General features: G+C 35.4%; 1 protein-coding gene across 1 annotated transcript in view; it reads right to left on the reverse strand.

Moving 5' to 3' along the window:
- The window catches only part of LOC150096155 (T-complex protein 1 subunit theta-like), a 176,128-nt gene extending 155,196 nt beyond the window's left edge, over positions 1–20,932 (reverse strand). Inside the window, exon 1 of the mRNA XM_090409473.1 lies at positions 20,805–20,932. Coding sequence (XP_090265599.1) covers positions 20,805–20,864 — 60 coding nt within the window. The 5' untranslated portion in view covers positions 20,865–20,932. The remainder of the gene's footprint in view (positions 1–20,804) is intronic.
- Between the last annotated feature and the right edge of the window lie 219 nt (positions 20,933–21,151).

The raw sequence follows: 21,151 nt of genomic DNA on the forward strand, positions 1-21,151 counted from the left end.
CAAAGTCAAGGGATGAAGGTGAGTGTGGATCTAGGCAACCTAGATGTAAGTGGGAGAGTGATCACATGATGCTGAATATACCACCCTAGGTTTTAAAGGGATAATCAACAGGTGTACAGGAAGTTGTGGGATGAAGGGGTATTGCAGTTCAGATACACTACTGCAAGAAATATTTGGAATGAGAGGCAAGAAAAAATTATGAGTGTTAAATGAAGAATAAATAATGCCTTATATCATCACCTACAGAATAAAAGGGGGAAAACATGCAAAAAGATAAGAATTTCAAGGCAAATTTTAGAATATAAAAGGGAAGAGCAGAAGACAATACTGAAAATGGCATGAGTGCAAAAAATTATGGGTGTTAAATGAAGAATAAATAATGCATTATATCATCACCTACAGAATAAAAGGGGGAACATGCAAAAAGATAAGAATTTCAAGGCAAATTTTAGAATATAAAAGGGAAGAGCAGAAGACAATACTGAAAATGGCATGAGTGCAAGAATCAATTTAGAAGGACCAAACTAATCAATTAAATCAGTATAGCACTGTATAACATTAGAGCAGATTTTTTTTTTTAAATCAATTTCACGAACACAAGGTCACAAAACCTACATCACATCAGTATCATGTGTGGGCAGATGCTACTGGAAGCATAAGGTTATATTTAGGTTCAAATGTAGATGATGTCTGAAATCACTAGTAACTCTGAACAATGGAACATCACTTTCAAGTCTTGCTAATAATCAAGTGGATTGCATGCAGTAAAATATGCAAGGTATACATGTTTATTTCTTTATTTTTTTCATATTTATTTAGATTTAGATTTGTTAATCTATCATTTATACTTAGAAGGAAAGCAAGTAACGGGGGAGATTAGAGGTCAAGTGTCGATTGGGTTAATGAGGCTATGGCAATAGATGGCATCACCATGTATTTTTAACAAATGTGTGAAAGAGTGAGCTATACTCTTGACCATCTTATTTCATGGAAGTTTTGTAATGGAAAAGGTTCCTAAGAAGTGGAAAGAAGGTAAAGCTATACCACTCCACAGGTAGGGTTCAAGGACACAAATTTCCAATTAGAGAACATTTTGTACATCTCCAATTGTAGTCAAGATACTGGTGCACACAGAATTCTCTAAGAGGTTCAGAACGGGTTTCTGAAGGGCAGTTGTCAGCATTATTTACATTTCGTGAAAAGGTAACATGTATTGGATAAGAGATTCATATACAGTAATATTCTTGGACTTTGCAAATAGATTTGATGGATTACCTCATGACAAGTTAATATATACAAACTGCAGAAGATGGGAATGCATAATAAACTGGTTCCCTGAACAATACCAGCAAATTATATATCATAGGATCAGGGTCTCAAAAAAATAGAAGTATAACCAGTGGTGTCCCTCAAGATTCTGTCCATAGGACCCTCCTGTTTAATTTATTTGTTAGCAATGTTTCATGTGAATTGATTGGGGATCTTCAGCTGTTTTCTAATGAAGCAAACAATGATGAGACAAGAAGTGTTGCTGATGTTATTTGGACAAATTATTGAGGTTGTATTTTTAATATTAATAAATGTACTAATGGGCCATGATATGGAATATACAGCTTTTCCATATTAGCCTTCTTGAGGTGTGACCCACTTCCACCAAATAACCCCTGGAGCTATCACCGAGCTATCCAATATCAAAGGATACCAACCCAAATGGAGGAAATGCCAACTAGTCCTACTAAGTGGTGTATGACCATTACCACCATGTTGCTTATTGGGGAAACCTGAGTCACTCATATGTTTGGCCTTCAGAGCAGTTCTCTCTTATGTCCACCGGTGACCAATCTTCTAACATGCAGTACAGAGTGCTGTTGTCAAGGGCATTTTATTGCATGGAGACCAGATGCTCTCTCTCTCTCTGCATGAGCTACATGTATAAGAATCCATTCCACCCACTGCACGTTGTCCACCACCAATCTTCTAACATGCAGTACAGAGTGCTGTTGTCAAGGGCATTTTATTGCATGGAGACCAGATGCTCTCTCTCTCTGCATGAGCTACATGTATAAGAATCCATTCCACCCACTGCACGTTATCCAGCTTTTTCTTTTCATCTTTTAACACTAACATAAACTCAGATATAGTGTTGATGCAATTAACCCTTTCTGATCTGAATGCATTTTTTCTAAGTGAAAAAAAATTTTCTATTTATTTTGTCTTTAGGTCTAAAAAAGCAAGAGTATCAAGTATTTTTCTGAAAAATACATTTCAGGATAGGAATTCTGACTGACTGATTCCATATGGAATCATTATATTCTGGTAGCAAATATTCAACTTCTGAGCCTATAATCCAATATATGCATATTGTGCTACTAAGTCATAAAAACTGATATTAGTAAGATTTATACGTATTATACATACCTATGATAAAGAGCCTACATTTGTGGCATAAACATCAACTTAAATGACATACATCAATCAAACATCTAAAACCAAGCTCCTGTTTCTGACCAAACTCCGAATTACTGCTACAACCACCATGATCCATCTTAACCAAAGCTATACTCTGTATGATTTTTTCCATAAGTATACCACATGTGGTCTTGTGTTCTTTAACATTCCTTACCAGAGGATGCCTAATCTTAAATTTCCTCTCTTTGACCTTTTCTGGCTTACAGTTCTTTGCCTCACTATGTATCAGTTGTGCTATCTTTACCACTCTTCCATTCTAAAATTCATTCTGATTTCTTTGAATTCTCATCTTGAAGCTGGACTTCCTGCAATCTAACTACCCTAACAGTGAATGAATTTGTGATTTTAATGTCTGTAAATTGAACTCGTTCCAATTCCACTGAGATGCTGAGGTATTTGCTATCTGCAGTAACTTAAAATGAATTTGTTTACCTACTAACCAGAATTCCCACCAATTCTTGCCACACACTTAACATGCTGGATCTTTTTCTTAACCAGTTCTCTTACAATACAATACCAAATGGGAAGATCTGAAACACCTCTTCCTTTCCTTCCATGGCCAGATTACTACTTTTTCCATTTCCAGATACCTGTTGTAATCATGTTACAGAAATTATCTATGTTGGAATGGGGTATTTTTTGCCCATTATTCAGTTCCATGAAGAGCATCTGTTTTGATCAGAAACATAATACTGCATCCATGGTAGCTGACACATCAAGAACTGCAGTACGGGATCTCGATGAGAAATAAGCTATGAGGACACATGCTACTGTGTCTGAGGCAGCCGACATGTCGAGAGCTGCAGTCCAGGATCTCGATGACAAATATACTACAAGGACTCTCAACATACTTCAGCTTAACATCAATGGCACTCAAAACAGATGGAAGAGCATAAGAATATTTCATACAAAAATAACATCCACACAGCATATCTACAAGAAACAAAACTAAATCAAAGGCTGTTCAACACTAAGGAAAGATAGATTGGATCATTCTGGCAGAGGTCTAGCTATACTCTTATGGACCCAACACATTATAAAGAAATCATACCAACTACATACAGAAATATAAATAGTAACACAGAGGCTCAAACCATTAAGACATTTCTACCAAAACACATTATGACAATAATCAATGCATATCACCCAGATAACACAGATATAAATACAGAACTACTTAAGCAACTAAGCCAAACAATGTCAGATACAAAGATCCTTTTAAAGATCTAAATGCCAAAAAACGAACTTGGGGCTCCCCACAACTAGATCAGAAAGGAGCACAATGGACATAATTGCTTATCTAATCCTTGAGATCATAAACAAAAAAAAAAAAAAAAAAAATTCATATCTGTCAAAAACAATGGGTACAGAACCAGCATTTGACATCACGAAAGTAGATTATGAAACTGAGTCTTACCCAGTGGAAAATATTAAAGAATGTCATCAATGATCACAAACTATTAATTTGCAGTTAGACCAAAAACCACAGAAAAAGAGATCTTGGAACTTCAGAAAAGCAAATTGACCTAAATACACACAACTATTAGAAACATATTGCAATGGCACACCTACTAGTAAAGAACTAGATTAGCAACTACTAGAACTAACTAACAACATACAGAAAGCTGCAAAAAATTCAATTCCCAGAGGACTCAGGAAAAATAATTGGGTTCCATTTTGGAAAGATAATATCAATGCTATGATTACCAAAAGAGTTTTATCAACGAACAGTTAAAATAATACAGAAGAAAACAGAAAGAAGTTAATAGAATTAACTCCAAAAATTGAAAATGAAATTTCAAACTGCAAACAAGAAAAGTGGGAAGAATTCTGCAATGGACTAGATCCAAGAAAAGACTCAACATTGGAATATCATCATCATCATCATCAAATTCCTGCCATGTGCCCTCAAGGGGTGTACAGGATATGACAGTACTACATGAAAAAAATTACATCATTACTAACTTTCTATTTACAATTTTCCTCCAAATCAGTTTGTTACTTGTCAAGACTCCAACATTATCAGATCTTATATTTCTATCGTCTAAGGCACTTTGTACCGTATCAATCCACCTATATCTTGGTCTTCCTCTGGGTCTTTTTCCTGCCAACCTGACAGAGAACACTTGTTTTGTTAATCTTTTCTATCACATTCTGTTAAGTGACCATACCACCTGAGATTAACTCTGCTAACACATTCCATTCCTGGATGCTAGTAATCTCAAGTTCTTTCTTAATATCCTCATTTTTAATATGATATTGCCATTGATGCCATCTGCTCATGCCCCTAATCTTTCTCAGAACTCTCATATCTGTGGTCTCTAGTCTTTGGTCAAGTGTTTTACTTCTGACCCAGCTCTCAGATCCATAAGTTAAAATTGGTTGAACACAGAAGTATACAGCTAATTTAGTGTTCTGACTAATTTCTCTCTTATTCCATATGAATTTATTCAATTGACTTCCCACCATACCAGCTTTGCTGATTTTGTTGTCTATTTCTATATTTAATTTACCATCTTCAGTAAAAATCGTGCCTAAGTAGCCGAAATGTTTTACTTGTTCTACAGGTTCTCCATTCACAACACAGTTGACATTTTCAATGATTCTGCCTATTTTCATTGTCTTTGTCTTTTTATTGCTGACCTTCATACCATATCTATTACAACAGCTATTCAATTTAGTCAGAGAATCTTGCAGACTTGTTAGCAGATTTATTAGAAGTATAACATCATCCACATAAAGCAAAGAGCTGACATTAACATCTCCAATTTTGATATCATGTTTAATACCACTTTCCTTCATAATGTGATCCATATAGATATGAATAACAGATGGGATAATGTACATCCTTGTCTCACACCAGATTTAACGTTAAACCATCTTCCTGTACTTCCTTCAATTCTAACTGCTGACTTACAACTCAAATAGAGACTAAGTATTGCTTGATATAATGCCCCACTGACACCATATAACTGTAGCATAATGAATAGCTTCTCTCTTGGTACCTTGTCATGTGCCTTTTCCAAATCGACAAAACTTAAATACAGATCTTTGTTATATTCTCATGCTTTCTCGACTATTTGTCGTAAAGTGAAGATCTGATCCTGACAGCCTCTATTTGGCCTGAATCCAGCTTGTTCTTCCACAATTCTTCTCAACCGTTTCTCAAGTATACTTGCATAGATCTTGCCAGGAACACTCAGTAGGGAAACATCTCTGTAATTCTCACATTCAGTTTTATTTCCCTTTTTATATATGGTACTATGAGAGCTCTACTCCAATCATCGGGAATTCGTCCCTCTGTCCAGGCTTTCTGAATTATGCAGTGTAGCCACTATATGACTTTTATACCACTATACTTCAGCATTTCTGGTCGAATATCATCTACTCCTGCTGCCTTTCCACATTTCAAGCCTTTGATAACTTTTTCTACTTCAAGTATGGATATGTATTCCTGACTGCATGCCTGGTCAGTGTTTTTTACTACTGTGCTGTCATCACTGCTTGTTTCATTTAGCAGTTTTTCAAAGAAATTACTCCATACTTCAAGGATATCTTTTTCTCCCGTTTTCATGTCACCTTTATCATCTCTAATTCCTTTTACAGCACTCTTTCCTCCATTCCTAAGCTTCTTCAACAACCTCCATAATATTTTGTCACCTTCTTGATATTTATTTTCTATATTCTTGCCAAAGTCCTCCCATGACTTTTGTTTAGCTAGTTTTATACACTGTTTAGCATTCTTGCATTTGTCTCTGTATTCTCTAAGAGCACAAGCTGACTTATTTGCCAGGAACGTTTGATATGCTTTCTTCTTTTCTTTCACTGCCTCTTTAACTTCCTGTGTCTACCATGGAGTTCTGATTTTTCTATTCTTGCAGACAACTTCACCACATGCCTCTCTAGCTGAATCAATTAGTGCTCTCTTCAAGGCTTGCCACTGAACTTCTGGATATTGATCACTCTTCAAACACAATGTCCTTAGGAATTAATATAGCAGCAAGCAACAAACAGATGACAGATATGCTAGCCAAACATTATTGCAAAGTAAGCAAACTGCAATACAACAAAGAAGACAAAAGGTACATGAAAATTGCAAAACATCTGCTAATATAATCCAGAACCTATCCTTCTGAAGGCATATTTTCTCAGGACCTCACGACAACAGAATTAGAAATAGCAATTAGTCAAATTGAACTTCACAAATCACCCATTGATCTTATCTTTGAATATAAGATTAAAAACATGGGAGGAAAAGCCAAAAACTGCCTTCTGAAGATATTTAACACTTCCTGTAATACAGGTAAACAGCCCAAAGTCTGGAAAATATCAGTCATTATACCCATATAAAATTTAACAAAAACCCAAGTGACAGTAAAAGCTACAGATCAATAGCTTTGATTAGTACTCTCTGCAAACTAAACGAAAGAATAATACATACTAGACTTATGAATTGGCTCTTAGAAAAATAACAAGATCAACTTCTACCAAACTGCATACAGGTCTCATCACAGCATAGAAGATCAATTATTTATCTTTGCCAATCAATCATAGATGGCTTCCAAGAAAAACCACCAAAGGAGAGGAGAATATTTCATGTGCTCTATTAATTAAAGACTTGATAACACCAATTTTTTGAGAGGTGTGATAAGCAGACTTTTGATGAATGTATTTGCCAGTAAAGATAGGTTTTCGATAAACATTGGTTGATAAATTACCAGAGGCAACAGCAATCTTCTTGGATCTTGCAGCTGCCTTCAATCGTGTATAGAGACAAAGGTTAATAAAAATTGCATACCATACTGGAATAAGGAAGAGCACATTAATTTGGATCTCAGACTTAATGAAAGGAAGAAAAAATAAAAGTAAAAGTCAATGGAATTTATTCCAGCACGTATCGAACTTGGGCTGGAGTCCCACAAGGTTCTGTTTTAAGCCCATTCCTATTTCTCATCTGAACAATATTCATCCTCACATCATAAATGATACAAAAAAAAAAAAAGCATGCTATGAGGATGATATAGCAATCTGGCACACAAGCAGTACTCCTCAACAATCTGAAAAAGTTCTAAATAAATCAAATTACGGGCAAAGGAACTTAAATTACAGATAAACCTAGAAAAACCAAAACTGAATATCTTTTCCACTAATAGAAAAAAAAATAGACACAATAACAACCTCTAAATCAAAAGATGTAATACCAAACTATACTCTGGATCAGGGTTTCCCAAACTGTATTCTGCAGAAGGTGAATAAGTGTTCAGCAAGAAGTTCTCCTGGAATTTGTCATTTTAGTTTTCTAAGCATTTTTCATGAATAAATATTTTATAGTGGAAATATTCTGAGGAGAATAATATTTGTGAATATGTCGAAAAGACCCAGAACGCCTAATAACACCTGTGTATCATTAATTTTCACACATCAAAACCTTTCAACATTTGGGAAAGGGAATACTGCTGTTTATGACCGGTCATTGCCTGCAAGCCGATTACAACAATGGGCGGCGTATCCTCTGTTCTCAAAACTGAAAGAAATAACATCTGTGCTGCAAACTTAGTGGCCAATCAGCAAGAAAGTATAAAGAAAATTTTTTCACTAAAATTGAAGATCAAGGTAGTCTGTATCTGATTCTCAAATCTAGTAATACTGAATACTTTCTTCACAAGTTCGTATTGTAGGGTGAAAGTTTCGAAACCGTAGTGCCATGATTTTTTAAAACTAATAGGCCTGCAGATATTAAATTTTAATATGAATAAGAGACAAGGGACTTTGTTTAATTTTGGTATTTTGAAATCTCTTATTGAAGGTGTTTGTGACGCAACAGATAGCGAGTCATCCACCACCAGCACACAGGAGTCTGCCTTCACTCGTAAGTTACTTATATTATAAATTTTTGGTGATCAGATTGGGGTATGTCAATGAAAATGAGCACAAATTAATTTAATGATGTTTATTTTTTATGTAATAATAAAAATCGGCTAAATTAACAATTATTAATTAACACGTTACAAAATAACCAAGGTGTTCCGTGAAAATTTCAGGATTTGTGAAGTGTTCCGTCGTAGGAAAAGTGTGGGAAACGCTGCTCTAGATACTGAACTGAGATTTACAACTCATATTACAAATATATCTAATAAAGCTCTTAAGAATCTTAATACCATCAAAAGGCTCCGTGGAAAAAGTGGGGTGCAAAATTGAAGACACTCAAAAACATATACGGCACTCAAATGACCCACCATGGAATATGCCCAATCCATCTGGGCTCCAGCTTCTACTAGCTCAAAAGAAAAACTCAAGAGCAGCAGAAATTATTATAGTTGCAGTCTCATCTACAAATAATTTAAAAACTCGACAAGAGTGTGAACTTCACATACTAGAAGAGAGAAGAAAACTTTCCACAGTTAAATTCACTAATAGAATCAGGAGCCAACAACAGGATCACATCTCATCAGGACTTTTGATGCCTGGACAGGAAATTTTAGACTAAAGAGATCATCTACTTTACAAATATGATCATGAAATTAGAAAACATATCAACTTAGAGCACTTGTCTATCAAAATAAGCAAAGAGCCATTTGTTCTCACTATTCTACCAAAAAACACAATGATAAACTTAAATCTCCTAGAAACTTTTTAAAAAGGATCCACAGCATGACAATAAAAGAAAAGGACTTGACACTATACATCACTTAAACAAACTAAACCATGTCATTGCCTACACTGATGGATCATCTGATGAAACACTTACTCAAGGAGGAGCAGGGGTTTTATTAATTCTACCTGGAGACGAGGAAACGCATATTTTTTGCCAAATATTTTTTGGAAGCTGTTTTGCCACAGCTGGCAAAACAGCTTCAAACTTCACTTGTGAATTAACAGCCATACAAGCAGCTCTAAAGTTCTGTCTAATTCAGTAATAAACATTACAGAAGGAATAACTATCTTCAGCGACTCAAAATCTGCACTTGAAGCATTAAAAAATGATAAAACAAAACTCACACAGGAAATTCATGAACATCTAACAACTTTAAATTTAAAAAATAAAAACTGTACCCTGCAATGGATATTAGCCCATATAAATATTGAAGGCAATAAGAGAGCAAACTGACTCGCCAAAGAAGCAAGATATTCACCTCAAAAATTACACCCACTACCACTAACTGATGCTAATTCAGTCGCAAAAGTAAGATTGTTAAAATAAACTATCAAGAAGAAGCATGAAATCAGCAAAATTAATGAAAATAGAGAAATAACCACACTCCAAAGTTCAACAGGTTGCCAAAGCAGTTCTACAGGCTCATGGTCATATCTAGAAGCTCTTCAGTGGACTCAACAACAACATTCAGTCTATGATTTTTTTTTCTCTAAGATATTTGCAAAGGTTGTTAAAAAAAAAAAAAAAAGCATGTCATAAATGGCTTGAGATAAAAACTTCAGCTTCATTCACAGCAACCTGCAGTAAAGCCTACAACAATTTTAAAACAGTCAATGGAAGGGCCAAGTCAGACTTTCAAAGGGTTACATGTAGAAAACTAGCTGTATGTGCCAGTCATGCCATTTGGTCCTTGCAAAAATGCTATCAGGCTCAATTTCTGCTCACATATGCTCTACTTCTCTTTCAGATGCCAATACTGCAACATTACCTCAACTCCCCTCCTGACATTTCTTCTCCAATCCAGTATAAACAACCAAGGCAAATCACTTCCTGACACACAGCATCATATGCTTACTGTCAGAAAGTAATCAGAAGAATCTGGAAAAACCTGGATATAAAAGGCTTCTGGTTCTGATCATATCTGATCAACTGGATTTAAGAAATTTGTTTCTTAACATCTGTCCTATATCATCACTACACTATACTCAGCCAGATGAATCAAATCCATATACAGCTGATTCCATAAAAAGATGTATCTACCATAGCAAGATGTCCTCACCTACACTAAATCAATCATTTCTGGAGATGTGCCATGGAAAGGCTGAAAAACTTGTGCCATTATGCTAGATATTTTCAAAGCACCAGATAAAGTTTAGTATAAAGGGCTTACAGCAAAATGCCATCTTATGGTCTATGTTCTTCTCTTTATAACTGGACTGCCAATTTTTCTCAGGTTATTCACTGTGTTATCTCATCAGATTTTCTTATTAATTCAGATGTTCTCCAGAGTTGTTATTTCACCCATGCACCCTCTTCTTCATATAGATCAGTGGGTTTTAACCTTTTTAGTGATCGGCACCCCCTTGAATCTAAAAATAAGTTCTCGCATCCCCTTGAAAAATGTGTTTCTATTTCTTTATTTAGGAAATTACATCTATTGCAAGATAATTTATTTAATGAAAACTAAACACATACATTTACATATACATACAAAAAAATATCTCAATTTTTAATGGCTATGTTGTTTATTCATAATAATACTTTTGAAGCGAGGCTCCTTTTTTGAAAGAGCCACGCGTAAGTCATCACTTGCATTTAAGCAATTTCTGGCTTTTGTTTTTTTGTGCAAAAGTGATGAAAATCCCATTTCACACAGGTAGGTGGTGACAAATGGTAAAAGTGTCTGCAATGCTGCTTTTGCCAGCTGTGATAAGGTTATCAAAACCCAGCCTTGGAATTATGTGTACACCAGAATTGTTCTAAGTCCAGTTTTTCAAATTCCATTTGAATACATGCATTGGCTCTTATTTCAATAAGATAATCTTTTATTAAATAGCTGTCATCCATCGAATCTGGGTCACAATTTAGAAACTTCTCTTGACCCCTGGAAATGCTTTCTCGCACCCCAGGGGTGCACACACTCCAGGTTAAGAACCACTGATATACATAAATGACCTCTCAGACATCAAAACCCTATTCAGTTTTGCTGACATATCACATTCTCCATTCTTCTGACCCATTTAACAGCCCTTGCAGGTTCTCAAATTTCTAAATCTTCGGTATCAACTACCAGTGTTCCTAATGATCTTTATACCATCCTTCAATGGGTGATAACAATCTAGTGACCTTTAATGCTTTCAAAACATTATCAAAAGTGGGATGGATGACCTCAGATAATGCAAAGCTCAACCATCAAAACCATATTTCTTTTCTTGGACTAATATTCACTTCTATCCTCTCCTGACAAAAGCAGATCACTTCTATACCATTCTGGACTTCCAAAAAACTCAACATCCTTTTTCACTCGATAAGTTACTTTTCATCTTTTAAAAATTGAGACATAAGAGGAAAAATTTATCATAAAACATTTTCACCGGAATCACTTACGTTTAATTTAAATGTCTTTATTTGTAAAATTTTTGGCTAAGTTATGTTTGTTAAAATGCATCTTACTATTGCCTCCCTTGATGAGTCTTGACTCTAGGTATGGTCTGTTCTGTAGCTATCTTAAAAATTGTCAATACAATTACAGGAAAACATTGTTCTTTTTGTTTGTGTTTGTGTGTGTATTGACTTGTTTCATAGCCAAAACAATGGCCAAAAATGTTACAAATAAAGACATTTAAATTAAATGTAAGTGATTCTGATAATAATGTTTTATGATTAATTACTTTTCATCTGACCAGCTACTAACTCTGTATAAATCACAAATCTACCCAGCCTTGGAATTCTGCTCATATTTTTGGTTGTGTACCTAACACCTCTCTAAAATTCTTGTTGCTATCCAGAAGAGGACAATTTGGCTAATTGAAAATCCATCCATCTCTCTCTCTCTCTCTCTCACACACTCTCTCCAGCCATTATCTAACAGATAGTTTCCACACCATTTCTCTTCTAGAGATATTTCTATGGGTGCTGTTCAACAGAAATGATATCCATCATGTCCTCATTTCTGCTAAACCTACAACAAACTCAGCAGTAGCTTTCCAATACCATCTTAGTTTAGTAGTTCCTGGAAATCCTGCTCCAGATAACCATTCACTAAATTAATGCTTATCCAAACAACATCAATAACACTATATATGATACTTGGGATTTTTGAAATGAAGTTCCTAAAACTGATATAGATCTATGTAACAAAAACAAAGCCTAGTGGAAATGGAGCAGCCCTGGTAAAGGCTAATGGATCAGATACATTAAATTTATACATTAATATTTATTCTGACTCTCTCTCTCCCCCCCCCCCCTGAAATCCTGATCTCTAGAGAGCTTGTCCCCCTGGTAGCAAATGGGTATCCCATTCGATATGGTGGGGTGATCCGAATATATTGAATAAGAACCCATGGAGCAACAGGTCCGCCCTAGGGATATCATCTAATAGTAACTGTAGTGGCATCCCTAGGGTCTCCAAGCTGGGTTTGCTCTCTTCTTCCACTTACTTTGAGATAGGCCCTTCCTTTTACCTTTCCTGTCTGGTCTCTCTTGACCAACTCTTGTCGACTTCTGATCCCAATGCTATTAGAGTAGTCAAGGGCTAGAGGTTTTCCCTATTCCTACCTTAATCTCTTATTGCATGGATAGAAGGAGTTCACAGTCCTTCTAGGGCTAGAGGTCAGTGATGCTAAACTCTCTGTGTGTGGCCTGGTAAAGTCTGGGATTGGTTCCCCATAGGTTAAGAGAGGGTGCACTCTGAGAATAAAACTCTGGTCCTCCAGGCTGGGGGCTGAGAAAAGGGTAGACACCACTTATAAAAAAGCTTATTACTACATATCTGCAGGAGAAAAATGCAACCAGACAGAAATTTAGGAAACAAAATTGGCTAAGAACATGGACTGAGATTTGGAACATGGAACATACAGAGCTTAACTGGAAAATTAGAAGTATTAAAAAAGATTACTAACAAAAGCTTAGATTTAGTGATTTTGACAGAAACAAAAAAGAAAGATACCAGATGCAAGGTTCAAGTTGGCTGCATAAGGATAAGGCAAGCAGCATGAGAGCTGGGATCTCTTTGTGGATAAAAAAAGAAATGGGAACTCTCTATTAAAAGCTGAGAATAGTTAATAAGCAGTTATTAAAAATACAACTCAATATTTATGGAGTGAAAATGGTTATCATAAGAACATATGCTCCAATAGAGGTAGTATCAATACAGCTAAAAGATGAGAGCAGTTGAGTAAACTGATGGAGACATGTAGAGATAGCCAAAAGCTTTTGTCCTTGGACCTAAACAGTAGAATTGGTAAAAGGATTGGAGGTTTAATAGTTGGACCTTTTGGTGAAGTGTGATGGCTTCCATGAGTAGTCTGTTAAGCAAAATTATAACTATAGGTTTAGAGATGAGTGTTGCCTTTTGTGTGTCAAATCAAATAGACTGGCTTCACTATCAAAAATCTTGTATTGGTATTTTCATTAAAAGACAAACCATAGAAAAAGGCCTATGATTCAGTTCCAATTAGCAGACTCTGGAGTTGAATGAGAAAGAGGAATGTGAGCTAGTCAATCATCAGTTCAATTAAGCAAATATATCATTATCATCAAATTTCTGACATGTACCCTCAAGGGGTGTATAGGATATGATAGTACTACATGAAAAACTTACATCATTACTAATTTCCTATCTGCAATTTTCCTCCAAATCAATCTGTTATCTGTCAAGACTCCAACATTATCAGATCTTATATTTCTATCTTCTAAGGAACATTTTACCATATCAATTCACCTATATCTGAGTCTTCCGCTGGGTCTTTTTCCTGCCAACCTGGCAGAGAACACTTGTTTTTGCTAATCTTTTCTCTCCCATTCTGTTTAAGTGACCATACCACCTGAGATTAGCTCTCCTAACACATTCCTGGATGCTAGTAATGTCAAGTTCTTTTCTAATATCCTCATTTTTAATGATATTGCCATTGATGCCATCTGCTCATGCCCCTAATCTTTCTCAGAACTCTCATATCTGCGGTCTCTAATCTTTGGTCAAGTGTTTTACTTCTAACCCGGCTCTCAGATCCATAAGTTAAAATTGGTTTGAATACTGTCTTGTATACAGCTAATTTAGTGTTTTGACTAATTTCTCTCTAATTCCATATAAATTTATTCATTGATTTCCTACCATACCAGCTTTATTGATTCTGCTGTCTATTTCCATATTTAATTTACCATCTTCACTAAAAATCATGCCAAAGTAGCTGAAATGTGTTACTTGTCCTATCGATTCTCCATTCACAATGCAGTTGATATTTTCAATGCTTCTGCCTATTTTCATTGACTTTGTCTTGTCTTATTATTGCTGACCTTCATACCATATCTATTACAACAGTTATTCAATTTAGTCAGGGAATTCAATCAGGCATGCAATTTCTGCCATTCAGGCTTATGTTGATAGTACTGATGTTGAGTTGGGATGTGTTTCAGGATTTGTTCCAGTAGTTTAATTTTTGCTGTTCACTCTGGTTCCCTGGCAAAAACAGGGGCCTTGTTAAACCAGGCGATGGCCCAGCCAGCATGAAATTCTGTCATGTTGTACCATCATTCTATTGGTTTAAGCCAATATGAATATGATTTGGTCGGCTAAATCCCAAACTGCCAGCCCATCCTTGTTCCTTCAGTATCCATCTTCATACTCCAAAGGACAGTTACCCACCTTTGTGAATCTTCCCTGGACCCTTTCTAACATATCACCATGAAAAGCTGGTAACCAAATCTGTGGACAATAATCCACATGATGCCTAATTAATATCTTATACAATGGTATCTTAACTCTTCATTTCTGTCCATCAAGGTCCTCCACATCACTGCCATTATACGAAATAATAACATCACCAAGTATGCAATGATCTAGGAGTGTGTATGTTTGGACAGGTCCTTGTCCACACACACACTCCTAGATCACTCATCTCTACCTCCTTGAAAATTACCACCAACTGTATACTTTGCATTCCATTACTGCTTATTTCAACGTTACACTTTGCAACACTGAACTGAGTTCCTCTTACCTACCCATTCATACAATTTATTCAAGTCGTCCTCTAAGGCCGTAACATCTGCTTGATTTTGCATTGTTCTTCCCAATTTTTCATCACCTGAGAAAAGTTGCATATTGCCATTTAAACCCACCCAATATTATTAATATCCAAATTGAACCACAATGGCCCCAATACATATCCCTGTGACACACCACTAGTGACCCTCCTCTTTCACGATACTGCATCCCTATATATCACTTCATTATACCTCAGGAGGAATTTTTTGAGACTTTAAAGAAAGCAAATGACACAATGAAAAATAAAATTGTCGGACATACAAAAATGTTTTAGAAAAATTTGGACAAAAGCTAATAATAATGGAAATTCCTGTTGGATTTCTGCTCAGGACATGCACTGGTTATTACTAATACCATTTCCAACATAAAAATGTGCACAAATTCACATGGAGAGAAGTGGCAGGGAATAAGAAAAGTCTCATTGACTATGTTATTGTTGATAGTGATGTTTTTCTCTCTGGTGCAGGACACTAGAGTGTACAGAGGATTTGAAATTGGAAGTGATCACCATTTAATCATGAGCAGGATAATATTGAATTTCATATTGAAAAGAAGAACATGTAAGAAAGTTTTAAAGCAAATAAAAGTTGAGCAGCTCTTAGATGTGAACTGTAGACTAAAATACACAAACATTATTCAAGAAAAAATGAAGGAGTTTGTGAACAGGAACCAAAAACCTTGGAGATTCAGTGGCAAGCCCTGAAGAAAAGATTGATTCAGACAGAGAGGCATGTTGTGAGGTTGTCTGCAATGGTAGAAAAATCAGAACTAGAGTTTTGATTTTTCTAGGCCTATGTCTCGTGAACACAGGAAGTTAAAGAGGCAGTGAAGGAAAAGAAGACAGCATATCAAAAGTTCCTGACAAATAAGTAAGATGTAAGAAAGCTGAACATTTTTTTTTTTTTTTTTTAGCTAGTTTAACACAAAATCATGGGAAGACTATGGTAAGAACATGGAAAATAAATATCAAGGTGGCGGCAGGATATTCTGGAGGTTGTTGAAGAAGCTCAGAAATCAAGGAAAGAGTACTGTAAAAGAAATTAAGGATGATAAAGGTGACATGAAAACTGGAGAAAAAGATATCCTTGTACTATGGAGTAATTACTTTGAAAAACTGCTAAATAAAACAATTAGTGACAGCACAGTATTAAAAAACACTGACCAGGCATGCAATCAAGAATACATATCCATACTTGAAGTAGAAAAAGCCATCAAAAGACTGAAATGTAGAAAGGCAGCAGGAGTAGATGCTCCATATTTGAGCATTTATTCGAACAGAAATGCTCAAATATGGAGGTATAAAAGTCATACAGTGGCTGCACTTCATAGTTCAGAAGGCCTGGACAAAGGGATAAATTCCAGATGACTAGAGTAGAGCTCTCAGTACCCATATATAAAAAGAGAAATAAAACTGAATGTGAGAATTATGGAGGTATTTCTCTACTGAGTGTTCCTAATAAGATTTGTGCAAGTATACTTGAGAAACAACGAGCACTACCACCACAAGTTGCCTCAGACTTGCACTACGTGCAAGTTTGACTTGTCTCTTTGCTTACTTGGGAAATAAGGTTAAAAAACCAAGTTTATATAAAATTACTTGGTATCTTGAATACATAATATACCCAAGTTAAAAAACTTTCTACATCTATCTCTCATCCTGAGATTTTATTTAATAAGGTCAAAGCACCTTTTGGCAACTTGTTTAGGTAAAATTCATAAGCTCTGCATTACTTCAACCTTAGCATTGTCAGGTCTGGCTCCCACTGACGAGACCTCAATAAAGGTCAAAATCGGTATGGATAGTGACCATTACCTTTAATGCATAGCATCATGCATCTTCGCAAGGGGATGTGCTTTACATTAAGGGGAAAATACTAAGGAAAGTGATCAGAGCTTAATCCACCTTTACCACGAGTTGCCTCAGACTTGCACTACGTGCAGGCGCAAACTTGACTTAGTTGTCTGTTTGCTTACTTGGGAAACAGGATTAAAAAAAACCAGTTTATATAAAATTACTTGGTATCTTGAATAAATGGTTGAGAAGGAATCCTTGGAAGAGAAGCTGTTAGATCAGATTTTCACTTCACAACAAATTGTTTAGAAATCATGGGAATATAACAAAGATCTGTATTTAAGTTTTGTAGATCTGGAAAAGCATATGACAAGGTGCCAAGAGAGAAGCTATTCAAAACGCTACAGTTGTATGGTGTCAGTGGGGCACTATATCAAGCAAAGTCAGCAGTGAGAAACGAAGGAAACACAGGAAGATGGTTTAATGTTAAATCTGATGTCAGACAATGATGTGCATTATCCCCCTCTGTTATTCATTATATCTATATGGATCACATTATGAAGGGAAGTGGTATTAAATCTGATATCAAAATTAGAGATGTTAATGTCAGCTCTTTGCTTTATGCGGATGATATTATACTTCTAAATAAATCCGCTACAAGTCTGCAAGATTCCCTGACTAAATTGAATAACTGTTGTAATAGATATGGTATGAAGGTCAGCAATAACAAGCCAAAGACAATGAAAATAGGCAGAAGCATGAAAATATCAACTGCATTGTGAATCTAGAACCTGTAGAACAAGTAAAACATTTCAGCTACTTAGGCATGATTTTTAGTGAAGATGGTAAGTTAAATATGGAAATAGACAACAGAATCAACAAAGCTGATTTGGTAGGAAGTCAAATGAATACATTTATATGGAATAAGAGAGAAATTAGCCAAAACACTAAATTAGGTGTATACAAGACAGTGTTTAAACCAATTTTAACTTATGGATCTGAGAGCTGGGCTAGAAGTAAAACACATGACCAAAGACTAGAGACCGCAGATATGAGAGTCCTGAGAAAGATTAGGGGGCGTGAACAGATGGCATCAATGGCAATATCATATTAAAAACGAGGATATTAGGAAAGAACTTGACATTACTAGCATCTACGAATGTGTTAGGAGAGCTAATCTCAGGTGGTATGGTCACTTAAACAGAATGGGAGAGAAAAGATTAGCAAAAACAATTGTTCTCTGGCAGGTTGGCAGGAAAAAGACCTAGAAGAAGACCAAGATATAGGTGATTTGATACAGTAAAATGTGCTTAGAAGATAGAAATACAAGATCTGATGATGTTGGAGTCTTGACAAGTAACAGATTGATTTGGAGGAAAACTGTAGATAGGAAGTTAGTAATGATGTCAATTTTTCATGTAGCACTATTATATCCTATACACCCTTTGAGGGTACATGTCAGAAATTTGATGATGATTATACCTATCTGACAGTCAGTCTTCAATTCAATTGTCTGTTATCCAATCCTATTTGAATTTAACAGCTTACTGTAAGGCAGTCTATCATAAGCGTTTGCAAAATCTAAGCACACTATTGTACATGCATCTCCTTTGGCCAATACATTTGTCACCTTGTTATAATACATAAGTTTGTAAAACATGCTCTCCCTTTAAAAAACCATGCTAACAATCACAGAGAATACTGCTGTTATCAACCCATTCTTGTATCCTAGTTCTCAATAATGTATGCAATACCTTAACCATGATGCTTAACAGTAGCTGAAGGTCTGGTGAATAAAGAGAGTTCAACTGTGAAGGAAGTCTGATCTGAGCAGAGGTTGAAGGCTTTGCTAACAAGAGTTAATAGTACCATTTTGTTGAGGGAAGGTGATGGGAAAGTTTGCTATCTAACTGTGTGGGTTGATTTTCTGGAAACTAATTAAGTGTGTATTGGGAAGATACATGATTAGAATATCTAGAAAAGCAGGCTATTGTTATTTTCTTTTTCTATAGTGAACTGTATTCTGAAGTGCTGGCTGTTGAGGAGGAAAGGATCTAATGTGTCTAAGCAATGTGGCCAAATAGAGTACACATCATCAATGTATATTACCCAAATAGAAGGTCTGAGAATAGCAGTATCAAGAGTATGTTTTTCGAAATGCTGCATAAAGAAATTAGCTAGAGAAGGAGAGAGAGAGAGGAGCTATGAAAATATTTTTCTGTGCTGCATTCAATCCATTAAATCTAATTATGAGATCTGTAAACAATTTAATTAACTCAAGATATCAATCACACATAAATTAAACACTTGCCCAAAGGGAACTATATCATGAGCACTTAATTTAATTTCTGGGTCATCAATCACATACACACACAGTACCTTATTTATCAGATGGTCTATTCAACCTATTATTAATCTATTCTCCATCCCCATGGTACTTAACTTGAATGCCAACATGCAAGAAATATATAGTGTCTTCATAAAGTAGTGAAATATTACTGTATGGTGATAATTTCTTCAGGTGGTAAAGGATGTTCAGTGCTTTGTGTGAGACACCTTTGCTTACTGAAGCTGTAAAGCACTTAATAATAAGCCTATTCACTGTCTAGCAAAGTTACTGGATTATCTAAAATTATTTAGTTCATCTAGATCTAGTTCATTGATGCTGAAGTTCCTAACCTTTCTTAGTTTGCTTTTTGTTAGGATCAAGACAAAACATCAAGTGGCTGAGATGTGATGATACTACTAAAGTACAACATGATAGAAAAATAAAGCCCCAGAGGAATGTATTCAGTTAACTCCCTACCACACCAGCTTTGCTTATTATGTTGTCTATTCCATATTTAATCTGCAATCTTCACTAAAAACTGTGCCTAAATAGTTGAAATGTTTTAATTTGTTCTATGGATTCAGTTATCCCTCCTCCTATTCAAGATGCACTAATACTTTTAATGATCTTATATATAGTATTATAGATTTTTAAGTCTTTTTTTTTAATTGCTGATTTTCATACCAAACTTGTTACAGCAATTATTCAATTCAGTTAAAAAATCCTGCAGATATGTACTAGATTTATTAAGGAGTCTAACATCACCTGCATATGAATGTATGAATAACAGAGGCGATTGTGTGCATATTTGTCTCACACTTAATTTTATACCAAACCATCTTCCTGTATTTTCTTCAATTCTAACTGCTGAATTTACTGCAAGATAAAAATATGTTTACTCCAAGGTGACAGGAGGCTTTCATTTAAAATAATGAAAAGATTTCGTAATGTCAAACTGGTTGATTCATTTCGCCCGAAACAACAGCTCGTGCGTCTTTTGTATTAGACCTGCAATCCCCACCTGTTTCTTTCCTATTTGCATTTTTGCCTTGTGTGTGAGACTAAAAAATTCTGTGATCGATCTACTACTTTTCTATAAGAAGTACTATATCGTGCGGTCGCAGATCACAAAATCTGCGACCGCACACAACACACTAAGATAATGACATGCATAGCCATTTCAAAGCATGGTGGGCATGCCGCACATGACTTTTCCTAGTGCATTTTGTAAAGAAAATCTGTATAAAATTGTTCTTTTAAAGGAATATATGAAAGATGGACGAAAGAATACACTCACTTTTGATCCATCTTTCAACATCTGAGAAAATCCAGGGGCTTTTGGAACGTGAAGAGCCATTTCCTATCCTATAACTTTTAAGACAAACACGTTTTTACAGCTCCAAAGAATTGGTTCAGCCCAACTAACCACACTACCTTTCCAGATAAAAGTTATAGCGCCATCATGTGGCACGCAATTCGTGAGTGAAATTTGTTTCGAATAAAAAATTAATAAAATATTAATAATTCATGATATTCGAGTTCTGTCAGAACGTTACAATCATATAAATAGAAATATTAAATTATTTTCACAAAATAATATATTTCAATGTAATTTTAAGTGTTGATGCATGAAAAGCATTTAAG

This window comes from Typopeltis vanoorti, chromosome 19 (assembly GCF_054136105.1).
Source record: "Typopeltis vanoorti isolate ZY-2024b chromosome 19, IOZ_Tvanoo_1.0, whole genome shotgun sequence".
In the NCBI taxonomy this organism is placed as follows: Eukaryota; Metazoa; Arthropoda; class Arachnida; order Uropygi; family Thelyphonidae; genus Typopeltis; species Typopeltis vanoorti.